This window comes from Corvus cornix, chromosome 1A (assembly GCF_000738735.6).
Source record: "Corvus cornix cornix isolate S_Up_H32 chromosome 1A, ASM73873v5, whole genome shotgun sequence".
Taxonomy (NCBI): domain Eukaryota; kingdom Metazoa; phylum Chordata; class Aves; order Passeriformes; family Corvidae; genus Corvus; species Corvus cornix.
In genome coordinates this window covers 67,789,445-67,803,688 of record NC_047057.1, presented here as the reverse complement: position 1 = coordinate 67,803,688, position 14,244 = coordinate 67,789,445, and the positions used below count along the sequence as shown (strand labels likewise).

The following is a 14,244-nucleotide window of genomic DNA, read 5'->3' as shown; positions in this document are numbered from 1 at the left end:
TATCAGTGATCATCCCTATATATAGAAAATTAACATGAAGCTTCTCTTTCACTGGTGCTGGGCTTCAGGAGCAGTGCTGGCCCCTCAGGTGCATCATGGGTTGTCCAGCCTTGCTCACACTGGGGTGAGTGAGGCAGCTTTAGCCATGATGAGAACTCTTAAAAACTTCCTTGGTGTGCACAAAACCTTGCTGCTAATCTTGTCCATCTCTCTATTGAGACTTGTCAAGACATAATAATGCATATTTTATATATTCCCCACTTAGCTAATATTGAATAGGCGTGTGGAACAAAAGGCTAAACAGACTTTCATTTCCAATCTTCCTGAGTTGGTTTTCTGTTGAAGGCATTGTTAACAGTGATTGTGCCCAAGTCTCTCAAGAAAGACCGGGCAAGTCTGAACCTGATACATTTTTGTTGTTGTTGTTTGAAAAACCTTTTCTATTGTGCAGGTTAATTTGTAAACAAGTCAGGTGAAGTGTTTTCTGTACTCACTGTGAAAGGGATTGTCGTTAGGTTAAAATCAGCTCTTCATTGTATCCGCTTAAATCTAGGTGACTCCAGAGACTGTACTGGAGTAACCACAGATTTATGGATGTAATTGAAAGCAAGATTAGCCTACCAATCCTGATCTTTGGTTTACGATAACACAGACATTTGTTTTGTGTGAGAAACTGGGTTCCAAATTCCATGAAGTATCAGTGCAGGTATTGTGTTAGGCTGTGTTTGATGTGAGATAGAGCTGTGTTTGCTGAAGACTCTGATTTTGCTCATGTGCTCAGAAGATGGGGCATGAGAGAGTACGCAGTCAGCGGTTTTAGGACTGCCAATAATGGATAAAGAGAAATAATCCATTCAGCGATACTATAGCTCATCAGAGCCCATGAATTAAAGACATATGTTATGTAGATTCAATGTATGGATTAAAACGGATAATCTAGTAGGTGACACACAGAATCTTGAGATAAGTGAGCTATGCAGATTTGGTATATGGATTGTGATGGATAATTCCATTTAAGTAATGCTGGACAAGTTGAAGACAAGTAAGCTTCGGGTAGTGCGCAGGTTATGTGCAGTAATCCAGTGAGTGACACTTTGGATCACATAATCTGTAAACTAAAGACAAGGAAGCTGGGGATTCTGCATTTAGATGTGGACAGGAAGAAGGAGGGGGAAGGGGAGAAAGATTATTCATGGGGAATACACTGGGTTTGAACCTTTGACTAATACAGCACAGACCCCGGGAGACGTGTGAAAGTTGCACACTTTTGTAGGAGCTGGGTGAATTTTGCATTTGTAAATTAATGGTTCAAAAACATTTGCAAACTTGGGTCAGCTGTGGATATTTTGCATTATTTTTTTGTGGGTAGTATTGTAAGTGGAGTGGCAAGAGAAGGAGGGTGCAAGTCATTAGTGAAGGAGGTAAGATATGTTGGATTGTCAGCTTTGAACTGTGATAAATTCAGTATTTGTTGCAACCTACTTAGTATCTTCTTCTTTGTGTTTATTTTTTTGAGGGGTTTAATAGTAGCAAATTGCAAATTGAGCTTTAATCATTTTTTAATATTCCAGAAGTGCTGGGGTGCATGGGAACCTGCCCACTTGCACTCAGGGAATCCTAAGTTTCGAGAGGAAATTTGGCAGCTGCCAAAATCTTGGAGGTTGATCACAACACAATGGGATAGTCTCAGGCTGCAGTAGAAGTAGGCAGTGCTAGCTGAGCCACACCAACGCAGAACTTCTTCAGGCCAAAAGAAAGCCTGAGATGGAGACTGTGACTGGATGGAGCTGCTCCTATTTGACCCTAGAATGGGAGGTTAGTTGAGGGTAGCATATGTGGAAGGAGGGTTGGAGGAATCTTTTTAAAGCCTCTAAAAATGTGATTATATGGCAAAACAGCCAATTCAGGTTGTTCTGGATTTATACTTTTGTACATAAAGGTACTTAATTTTATCAGAAAAAAACAGGTTCTAATTTTATTTTTAAGATGTGATTATTGATAGAGATAATAGAATAAAATTGAACTAATTAAGGTAGCAAATGCCAGTGACTTTGTTGGAGCATATGGGAGCCAAACCACTGTATTTAAAAATTGTTCAGAGTTGGTTGACAAAAGGGTCCTAAAGCTGTGCTGAAGTTACCTGAAAGATGCACTGATAGAGCTGAATGTCTCTGAGCTACAACTGCCAGTTTGTCAAAACGAAACAAAGCAAATACACGTACACACACACACACTTTTTACTCTTTTTCCTACTGCTGCATAAAATTCCAGCAGCAAATGCTATTTTCCTAGCCTAGTTCTAACTTGTCTAGACAGTAAAACAATGAGTAACCTCTGAGAAATAGTCTCAATACAAATGTTGTATATTCCTTTTGTAACCTTGACAATAAGTTGCTAACCTGGTTGAATACCAAGCTTTATTTGTAGTCTACTGTACCAAAACTTTTTCCTGACAGCAAATAAAGAGTACTCAGTGACAGCCTCTTTCCAGCATTGCGAAACAGCAAAGTGCTGGTTTGTTACAGAGCAGACGTCTGAGCTTTTTTCCCCCACAGAATATGAGTTCTTGAGGCTAGTAATGGCAAAAGAGGGTAATTGGTCATAATTTGTTTTTATTCATTCTGCAGCCTTGCACTCAAACATAAAAGATTAAGACTGTCCATCTGCTGAAATAAATATCTTCCTTATATCTTGCTGTTCTAAAATGGATTTTTACTTGTCAAACAGAGAAGAATCATTACGTAAATCTGTAGGTACAGGCAAATCAGTTTGAATTGTGCACTTTTTCTTTCCTTGTTTCTTTTTCTGGTGGCTGTGGCTTGCTCAGTAAAAAACAGTCAGAAAGTTTTCTTTTATTATGCTGACTCTAGTCCCTATCAATAAGATGAAATAATTTAATTTAGCAAGGTGGGTAGTTGTGATGGCAGTCGTTATGTAGCAAAGTTGGCTTAAATACTTAATGAAAAATGCCAGTTTTCAGCTGGTTTTGCCCTGACAGCTCCAGGATTTAGTGGCCTGAAAAGCTATGTTCTAGTCCATAATAAAGCACTCTCTGAAGTATTGATTAGGGAAGCATCAGGGGAGTTTGCATACGTTCACAAGCACAGACCCATATCCACCCACCAACACATTCCAGCAAGTACATAAAGTAAAATCCCATTGCTTGGCTATAAACATTTCACATTTCTGTTCAAAAACAGAGGAAAGAAGAGTTTAAATTCTGAACTTACCTCAGCCGGTGAGATCTGTTTATCAGACTACTTTTCCTGAAGGAAACATCAGCTCCCCATTGCCTAACATATGTGACTTCAGGTGATGTCAGCAGCATGAAGGGGAATACTCCTCTTTAAATTTATGTTATAAATAGATTTTTAAAAAAATTTTTAGGGAGAACATGACACAGATTAATTTGCTTGAAAGTAGAAGAAGAGTAGGTGACCTGTCTGTTTTACTTTCCTGGTTTCCTTACTGAGCAGAGTAATGTTGGGTTTAGATTTCTAATATGTCAAGGTTAGAACTGGGGAGAGGAGTGGGGAAAAAATAGTTGACACTGGGATGAGAACGATACTCTGGAGGAAAGATACTGTAAGAAAGCCCTCTAGAAAAGATACTTATTTTATGAACTACTGATAATTTTATTTGTTCTTTGGATTTGGTACAGTTATGACTAGTAGGATTATACTCTTTCTGAGGACGGCTTAGTTAATAGACTGTTCAGTTTGAAAAACCTCCTTCATTTTTGTATCAAAACTGTAACCTTCACTAGCTCAAAAAGTCTACTGAAAAAACACACCATTGCAGGAAATACTTTGAGGTGACTCACTCTTTAGCTCACTTATGGGCTGTAGCTCAGTCCTTGTCACACTGTTGTTACACAGAAACTGTGTTGTGGCATGGTTCTGTTGCTTGGTAAGTTGGATGACATCAGTAATTGGTTCATTCATAAGGGTCCCCTTGGCTGAAATGCTACCTAGTCTCCAACTGGGTCAAACACAGACTTAATTATCTATTTAACGTGTATCGCTATTAAAAGTCAGTGGGGAAATTCTTGGCCTTGCTGAAGTAGTTCTGCTGGTGACTTCATCGAGGCCAGCAATAAAACCTCCTACACTGCATAGAGTTCAGAATTACTGTAGGCAAGTTGCTAAAAACTTCATGCCTTAGTTTGCTCTTGAAAAACATAATGCATACCATTACCTTTCTACCTGCAAACAGTCTTTAAGAAGATCAATTAGGTAGTGCTTTGAAATTAAAAAATACTTTATACTGAATGCTGTAATTATTATTACATATCTTAACATTATTCGAATACAGAGTACTTCAAAATATTCTTACTTCCATTTAATGATTTTCTTCCCTGTAGAAAACTTTGTAGATACAGGAGACTTATTTTCTTTTGTAACCACAGTTAATGATACAAACATAATACAATATTATTGTGTCTTCCAGGCTTTGTACTTGCACATTGTTTTCTTTGATTTTCCTTTGAAAGACAGATTCTGACACTTCAAAAGCTATTTACGCAATTACTTTGATGGTAAACTGACTCGGTAGATAGATTTCACTGTCTGTATGGGTGAGTGTGCACATGAGCACCCTGGTTGATGCCATTCCTAGCAGTTTAATGGGGACATGACAGAGGGATTTAGGAGAGCCTTGCCATGGCTCTGCCCCTGCAGAATACACATCTGTAAGCTGTCTGGGAGCAAACACTCTCACTGCCTGAACACTTGCAGCAAAAGCTTAAAATGTCTGTTAAAGAAAATATTGACTTTCCCAATTTCTCATTTACATTCTCATTCTGTCTAATAAATTATAATAAAGTATTTACTGTTTTGATCGCAAAAGCAGTTTCTCTGCCTTTTTTTTTTGCTTTGGTTCTGTTTTGGGTGGGTATGCCAAGGTTTCTCCTGTTCGATTTCTCACTTTAAGTGTGTCATTTGGTCATATTGGTGTCTTCATTCTAATGTTTATTAAAATGTTACTGTCACTGCCAGTCTGAGACTGTGAATCAGAACTAAGAATGTGTAATAGTTTATTTCACATTTGAGTAAATTTCTTCTACTACTTAAACATTATTATGGGTAGTGTTGATCTGAGATGAAGTTTAGGTTTGGCGATACAGAATGCCACTAATTTGAGTCTTCTTTTATTGCCATCTGCTGTGGGTGTTGCATCCACAAACATGGGAGGTTTTTTTGAGTCTCTCTCTTCATGGTAATAGAGGATAAGCTGACGCATCTGGAAAGCATCTTTCTTGGGCATTTCACTGCATCAACCTGCAGTGTGTACTTTGATGCTTCTTTGCCTGAGTTATTTTGCTCAGTTGTGAAAAATCCACATTTTGCCACTGCAGTGATAGAGCACAGAGAGAACAGTATGAGCACCTACAGCAATTTCCTGAAAGGCAGGTGGCCTGGTGGTTGAAAGCTTTGTTAAACATAAAATGTGCAATATCTGTTTGTCGTGGATCTGACGGTAATTAAGAGTAATTCTTGAGGCAGTCATTGATGCAAGGCACTCTCCTTTTGCTCCTCACTCAATAGCTCTGTGAAGTGGTCTAGCTTGCTGTCAAGCTGTATGCTGCAATAATGGACACGTGGTTTTTTTTCTCTCAGCCCTGCTGCATGGCTGGAGTGAGAGCACTGCAACTTGTAAAGGCCAGCTCCAAAACCATTCCCAACTCTGTGCTGCTTGGAGCATCTCCAAATGAGTTTAGTAAGGAAGCAGCTGAAGGTGGCTGCTGGGGCTAGGGATTTGCACCCCCTCCCAAGTTCTAGCAGGGTTAGCAGCCATGTGGGTAGTTCATTAATTCACGAGTAGCATAATTTGAGCAACTGTCTTTATTCAGTTGTTGGCTTAGTTGCTTAAAATACTGACATGTTTTGTCCTGTAAGCTACAGAATTCTTGAAATGGAAATCCCTTAGCTGCCAAGACACTTCACACAATGATACAGGTTTAGATCTCATGCAGGTTAACAGAGAGAAAATAGTGACGGCATGACAAAAGTCCACCATCCTTGTTTACCCTCAATCTACAGCATCTAGAAAAGGGTACAAAAAACAACTGGAGCTCTTAACTCTATGGTAACTTTTAATACACTAGGAAAAATTCCAGTAACTGATTGTATTCATGTAGTGACCCCCCCTGTTGTCCTCACCTCACCATTAAATAAATAACACTGACCATGCTTTGGCCTTCATATGTTATGCAAACTGATGTATGATTGGCAGTGGCATCTGTGAAATGGCACTTTTGTTGACCATTTCCATGAAGGTAATTATAGAAAAGGTTGGTAATAAGGCTAACATAAAAAATACCAAACTTAAACTAAATGCAAACACTTAACACAATTATCAAGACCGTCTGATTCAAGTACTTCCCTTTTTTTTTCATTTTCACACATTTACAAGCCACCAGTTACCTGCAAGATACCTCAAAAATATGATTCATCATCAGTGGGGCTTATATAGATGTGTGAGGCAGACAAGGGAAAATCTACACAGAACTCACCATCTCTCATTAGAGCCACATAGCTGATCTTCTTTGCCTCTGGTTTTGTGCAGGTCACTTGAGAGTATGGCTATCCAAGTACTAATTTTGCAAGGAATTATTACCTCAAAGAATTGAAATTATCATTAAGTACTATTCCAGTTACTGGAAGGATGGCTTAGTCACATGAAAATAAAGTACCTACTAAGCCATGTTTTCCAGAAAGTATTCTCCATCAGAAGTTTTTTTTATAAAGGTGATGCTGATAAATTTTCCCTTTTGGTTTATTAGCAAACTGAAATAGCTTTAGAAATGTAATGCAAGAAGTCTGCCTTTTGTCAGACTACTTCCACTCCAGCTGTATAAACCCAAGGAATTATGCATTGTACTTATTAAGGTAGGATATAAAACACCCCTTGTGGGCATTTCAAATTTTCTTTAAAAACTGAATAATAATGAAGAGACTGAGTCAATTTGTCCCCGGCTGCATTGGCTGCAGTGTGCCTGTGATTTTGGTGTCTGCATTGGCACTTCACTGCACTGCCTGCTTGCTCTTAGTTCATAGAGTCATAGTTTGGGTTGGAAGGTCATCAGGTCCAACCGCCCTGCAGGGACACCTTTCACTACACCAGGTTGTTCAAAGCTCTGTCCAACCTGCCCTTGAAAATTTCCAAGGAGGGGCATCCACCACCTCTCTGGGCAACCTGTTTCAGTGTTTTACCACCCTCGTTGTAAACAATTTCTTCATTATATATAAGCTAAATTGACCCTCTTTTAGTTTAAAACCATTGCCTCTTGTCCTGTCACAGCAGGCCCTGCTAAAAAGTTTGTCCCCATCTTTATAAGCCCCTTTTAGGTATTGGAAGGTCTCTCTGGAACCTTCTTTTTTCCAGGCTGAGCAGCCCAAACTCTCTCAGCCTTTCTGATAAAAGAGGTGCTCCAGCTCTCTGATCATGTTTGTGGCCTCCTCTGTACCTCTTCCAACAAGTCCATGGATTTCCTGTGCTGAGGACCCCAGAGCTGGATGCAGTACTTCATCTTCATTCTTGGAATTCAGATAAAGCTGCTCTTCTCCTAGTGCAGAAGCTTTTTGCTGCTCTGTGGGTCAGTCAGGCTGAAGAAGCAGTGCAGGAGGTGGATCCCTGGCTGTGCAGTGTCCAGTGCCGTGATCAGGTCAGTGGTACGTGGAGTGTCCTGTTCCCTCCCAGGAAGCGCAGCCAGAACTTTGATGCACGGGGCTGGATATCAGCGCATCTTTTTCTGCCGCTGTTGGTAACTAACTCTGTGATCCCTCTGTCTGTCAGTTTACACATATGGAAACATTTTTCCACCTTTCAGATTAATTTAAAGATGGGGATTAATTTAACTTTACAAAGTGCTTTTTGATTCCCAACTGAAAGCTACTGTAGTAGCTCAAAATGCACTGATGAGCTGGTACTGGCTGAAGAGCTGTGATGCATGTTGGTGTATTTGACAGTGGTTTCTTTTTGCTTACCCTAACTCAAGGACTGAGGCAATCCTGTGTATTCCTTCTTTCTCTACGACCTTCTTCCCCTCTCTCTCTCACGTTTGCATCCACACCTCAGTAAAAGTTAGGAATAAAATATCTGCTGAATAAATAAATACAAAGTATTTTGTTTTCAGATGTTTCAGTTATAGTGGCAGTATCAGTGCATGATAGTTTTCATTAGAGGAGCGTTACGGTAAACCCACATGGACAGGCCAAGGCAGGGGCTGCCTTCTAGAATAATTCTTCTATGCCACTTGGAAACACTGCACCTTTTTTCCTGGTGAAAAATAAAAGGATGGAAGAGTGGCAATAGAAACTTCTGATTAATTCCAGGGCCAGGTGGCAAATGCATTACTTGTAGCAGTTCACTGTCTCCAATGTTGGAAGTAAAAATCATAGTTAGAAGTGTTTTCTTCAGCCGTGTTAGCGTTTTAGCACTGGCTTCCATTCTTTCTCACAGCTTTTAACAGAACAGGTTTGAAGTCCTATGGTTTCTGTTTCAGTGTGTTTCTCAAGTTTCCAGCTTGTACCACAGTTTTTCTAGAGGCTTTATCTGAGAATATTCTGCTGTAGTTCTTTGTTATGTGGTGAGAATATTTTCACAGAAATTTCTAAAACCCTAATAAAAAACATTTTAGTTACATTTCTTCTGTCACATTTTTTCTGGTGATTCTTTGTGGTTTTTCACTTGCATATGGCTGTCTGCAAATGGATTTAAGGGCTTGGACTCAGCTGATGTAGCAAATGAAATGTTGCTTGGGATCATAGCATTGAAATTAAGTGAAAGTAAAAAAAACCAAAAAAAACATAAATTAAGCTAACTATCAAGCAAAGAGCCCTCCCAGTGCCACCTCAAAGGCTGTGGTACAGCCTTCCAAAGCAAGCAGTAGATGATTGACCATTTCAGACATTTCAATCCAATCTAGAAAGCTGTAGTAAATATACTGTAGGGAACATTCCTGCACTGGCAGGGGGGTAGTCTAAATGAGCTATTACCAGTAGCTCTTTTCCATGTCTGACTGATAGTTGGCTAGGAACATGTTTGCTATAGTCGCCAATTTTTTTCTTTTTCCTTTTTTTTTTTTTTTTACTTGGAGAGCACTGGTGACATTGGCAGAAGAATGTTTCCTGTGTTTGAAAGAGGTTTGTGTGGCAGGGTAGTCCCAAAAGCAGGCTATTTTCAGAGGAGGCATTGACACTGATAGCCTTAATCCTTTCCTAACAGCTTTTTAGAAAGGTCTTCATAGGATCTGACTCATATGAGAGGGTGTGGTGGTATTGGGGATATCTGTGGATTAGCTGCTACACATATTTTCAGGTCTTTTAAATTCACAGTCAAATGCATATATTAAAAGTGCCTCTTTTTTGGGGTTTTTTTTTGGTGGTTTTTTTTGGGGGGTTGGGTTTTTTTGTTTTTGTTTTTTTGGTTTGTTTTTTGGTTTTTTGGTTTTTTTTTTTTTTTTTTTTTTTTGTAGTGTATGATTCATAGCTTTTGATTTTTCTTGGAATTTTTTCTTCTCGTCCCTTATAACCACTGTCCTTCTGGGTAGAAAAAGAATTTTTTCAGCACAGTTATGAAAGTGAGGTAGTGAGCTCCTCTGTCTGTGTCTGATGAACTCTACTATTGAAAAACATCTAGTAGCAGTACAAATGAGAGTGATGGTGAGTTGTGTTTAACTCAGGTTTTCTGATATGTTTATAAAAGACTGTTTCCTATAAAAGTGCACCTTGGTGGCAGCAACAGCAATAGGAGTTATTAACAATTTAAATACTATATAATTTAATCCTAATCAGGGCAGCTGTAGATGATATAACAGGTTATAGAGGGATGTTAATACTCACCCTGCATCAGTGCTTTGACAGTTACAGAAACTGTATATTTGTCCTAAGTTTCTGACATAAATATAGTTGTCTTACAAACCTGGAAGGGTTGATTTTGATCCCCAGTGTTTAAAACTTGAAACTTTCTCAAAATAGGCAGTATTATTTCACCTTATTAATCTGACAAAAAGGCAGTGGAAAATAGATGAAAGGGCAAAGAAACATTGAAGGGGGACACCAGATCAAAGCCTGTGTAGAGATTTATCCTCCATGGCTCATTTTCCTATGGAGGAACAGGTCTTAGTGTGCAGCATATTGCAATATGCTGCTGCTGCTCTTTGGTTCTCCTTAAACTTTGCTTACAGTAAAGCTGCAAAATAAAAAAAAGGCTGGATTGCTCTAAATTTCCTCTCTTCTCTTTACCCTTTTTTTTCCCCCCACCATATGATGCCCAGGGACTCCAGAAAGCCTCGCTGAGAAAGAAAGGCAGCTCATGGGTATGATCAATCAGCTGACCAGTTTGAGGGAACAGCTGCTAGCAGCTCACGATGAACAGAAGAAGCTGGCTGCATCTCAGATCGAGAAACAACGCCAGCAAATGGAGCTGGCTAAGCAGCAACAAGAACAGGTGAGTGATTATTACAGTGGTTTTCAACTTAAATAATTTTCTAGCAGGACTTTCTAGCAGTTTATCTTTTAGGCTTCATACTCCAAAAGTCACTCTGCACCCAAAATTTTTTCCATTTGTTCTCCAAGGTGAAAAAGTTTGAACAAAAACATACCAGAAGAATGATTTAATTTGCAATATCTCCATCTTGGAGTTGTTCAGAGCCTGGTGCCAGTAATGCCAAGGTTGTGGGTTAAGCCCCTGCATGAGCCATTCATTTAAGAGTTGGACTTGATGGTCCTTGTGAGTCCCTTGCAACTCAGAATATTCTGCAATTCTGTATTCTCTTTCAATACGGTTTGGGTTTTTTAACTATCTGTAAATAAACAGGCAAATTCAGCCCTCATGAATAACCCACCAAAACTGTTTGAATTCAGTAATACTGAATAGGTATAAAAAGAACAAAATGCAGCTCTTGGATTGTAATGTGAGAAGTGAAAAGGTTGGGTTTTGCCAGCTGGGGAAAAAAGCAGAGAATAATATAAAGTCAGTGAACAAGCATGACTTTTTTTCTTGTACATGTGAGTGGTTTGATTTTCAGTTCTTGCAAATATGTCCTTCACTGGAAATGCAGGCATGGTTGTCACATGTGATCAGTTCCAATGTGCATACACGGGCATACAACATTATAGACAAAAACATAACTTTGCTCACAGATTTGCACTGTGCAGATTTTAGCAGAAATTAAAACCCGCTTTTGTACTTGACCATGAGCAGAGAATATTTAGATACCTAGTTTAAAATTTTATCACAGAATTGCAGCTATGTGAGTATTATGAAACTCACAAAATTCTTTGAAATCTGTCATAGTTGTCATATTCAGTGTTGGTATTGTACTTAAGCAAGTCTTAAGATTTCTAAACCACTGCTGATACCTTCAGACATTTAAGCCTTGGTTTTACCTGGTTTTAATTATTTAAAGCCCTTATCTTAAACAAAGGGTATTTTGGCCTCACACCTGAAATCCCACACATGGAGAACAAAAGTGACTTACTTTAAGCTGGAGAATTTGTATCATGCTGTTGTTAAAATGGCAAAGGTAGATGAAGGAGTGAAGGTGGAATTGGCAAGATTCTTTCACAAGGAGACATCCTGTATGAGCTATTCCCTTTGCCCTGCCTTTTGAAGTCACTACTGCCAGAATGGCTGAGGGATTTGAAAGTGAAAAAGAAAATGAAGACAATGGAAAAAGGCAATAAAAAATTAGGATAACTAGGATTTCTTTTAATTAAAGAAATTGTGTATACTTCTGTATTATGCAGAAATTAAACTATCTAAATTCTGAAAAAAATGTAGTGAAAAAATTATTTTTCTTTCTTAAAGAAAGGGTCCAGAAAGAAAACATTTATTTAATCTGTTAGATGTGGAGCTAACTATGAATGAGTGTTTCTTATGCAAATAGTCTAATAATAATAATAGAAAAAAAAATACCTAAGGGGAAGAATGCACAAAATTTCTCCCAGTAAGTATGTGTAAGTTACCAACTGATCCTGAAAAGTGTACACATAACACAGGGGAAGAGCAGAGCTCCTTCTAATGTTTGTACTGCTGCACTGGCTGTTCATGAGAGCAGAGCTTTTGTGATGACTTAAATGAAAATTTTTCAAATTTGTTCTTTAAGTTCGAGAATGGTTTATCTACCTCTAGCCTTTAGAGCTCTTAATTCCATTCTGTTAATGTCTGTTTTTTCCTTCACTGTGTGTAAAATGTGTCTACAGTAGGATTCACAATCATTTAGTGGAGAGGGAGGGTGGAAGTCCTTATGGAAAACTGCACTTGGCTTTGAGAGGAGACTTTGAACGACTCCATCCACTTCCATAAACTGGTTTTAGATTTGAGCTGTGTAGCCTTGCCCTGCACCTTTAGTTTCTTGCAGCTGATACACACATTGAAGAGCCTGTGATTTTTCCAAACTCAGTTCCAGTCCCTCTGTGCCTGTTTCTGCATAAAAAAAAGTACACTAGGAACTTTCCTCCATGGTGTCAGATTGCCATTTTTTTGGAACTTTTGAGCAGGTGATGCCAAACAGAAGAGTTATTTCTGGCCATCCTACTTTTTTGCCTTTTCTGCCTTCCTCCACTATTTTCCAGTTTCTCTGCTAGTACTGTTCTCTCTCCTGGGGAATTTTAGCAGTGCCATTTCAGTAAAGTTTTTGCATAGGTCCTTGTCTTCATATCCAGCACAGCATTTTCCATAAGATTCCCTTTCCCACTAGCACTAGCAATTAATTGTTACTGAACACGTGCCCCTTGCTTCAGCAACAGTCCAAGCTGCTGCCACCTGCACTTGAAGGTTTCTTAGCTCAGTGGAGAGGTTTAAAGAACTAAACAAGGTGGAAGATTCCTGTGGACAAACTCTGGGAATGGTGATCTGTATCTCATGTTTCTTCTGTGCAATTTCTCCACAGATTGCAAGACAACAGCAGCAGCTTCTGCAGCAGCAACACAAAATTAACCTTCTTCAGCAACAGATCCAGGTCAGAGACACATCTCCTCCCATACCCCTATTATGTCTCTTTCTTCCTTTCCCTTTCCCCACTCTTTCCTTCAGCCGTTATTGCCATAGTTTCTTTAAGAATCTCTGCAGTTGGCTGGCATCTTGTTTATGGAAACACATGAGGATTTTACCCGTCATTTAGCAAAAAAGGTCAGTTTCTGGAAGGCCTTATATGATTAACACGGTTCCTAGGGGATCAGGAAGAAGATGTTAGAGGAGCTGGTCATGCAAACAAACATTTGCAGGACCAAATCCTCTTTCCTCAGGAGTGACAAAAGCATTGCCAGAAAGAGTTTGTTTGGAATTGATGTCCTACAGCTCTGTTTTTGAGGTTTTGCTGAAGCAGTACTCTTCAGTGATTGATAATCAAGTGTACCTTCTTCGCTCTGCCTGAGGTGCTGGCAGTCTGGAAATTTTTATTTGTGGTGAAGTATTATCTGAGTGAGGAACTAGTCAAAAGGTTGGTTAGATTCAAGAGAGCAACTGTGTTAGTTCTAGGTATCAACAGGTTTATTCCCAGTAGTAGAAAAAGTTGTTAAACCAGCATAACCAGTAAACTTTATTTAGCCTCTTTCTTCCTTAATGTATTCAGAAGTTTCTTTTCATGCCATCGACTGTATTTCATTACTTTTCTTCCATGTGCATGTCCCTGTTTTGGGAACAATGCAAATCAGTTTGCCTATGAAGGTTTTCCCAGAATAACAAAGGAGAGGTTTGACTTCTTATAAATATCTAGGATCAGGGTAAAATCTCTGGTTGTTTAATTATGCAGTTTTGTACAGCGCATTGCAAGTTGCTGTAGACTGTGTTCTGTTTGTTCAGTAGCAACAGGATTCTCCTTCCAAAGCTTCTCTTCAGTATTTCAGAGTGAGTTGCCTAAAACTATCAATCATAATTGTAACCCATTTAAGAAAACTTAATTCCAGCCAAATCAGAAGAGCTGTATGGCTTCACACTAGAAGAAAACTTGGCTCTGTCATTTCAGAGGACATTCTGTCTGTATCAGGACTTGCGTGTTTATGAAAAACTCCTGGAAAGGTCCACCCCTCTGTTATAAGGCAACTTCTATACAAGATATGCTTTGCTGAAAATAATTTTGAGATTGGTAAGGCTTGGTTTGGCCTCAACCTCTGTACTCTATTTTTTCTTTTTTAATTTGTGTGTGGAAGGGAGTTTTCTTTATTGCTGCATCTTTAATAAGACTTTAAAAGAAAAACAATAGCAGAACCTGTACAATAGCAAGGAAAATATTTATAT

General features: G+C 38.9%; 1 protein-coding gene across 14 annotated transcripts in view; it reads left to right on the top strand.

Annotated features, from left to right (window-relative positions):
- Nucleotides 1-14,244, top strand: part of SOX5 (SRY-box transcription factor 5) — a 613,556-nt gene that overhangs the window by 457,039 nt on the left and 142,273 nt on the right. For all 14 annotated transcript variants that reach the window (XM_039570312.1, XM_039570314.1, XM_039570311.1 and 11 more), the window contains 2 exons: nucleotides 10,280-10,452; nucleotides 12,899-12,967. In XM_039570312.1, the coding sequence (XP_039426246.1) occupies nucleotides 10,280-10,452; nucleotides 12,899-12,967 (242 nt within the window). The remainder of the gene's footprint in view (nucleotides 1-10,279; nucleotides 10,453-12,898; nucleotides 12,968-14,244) is intronic.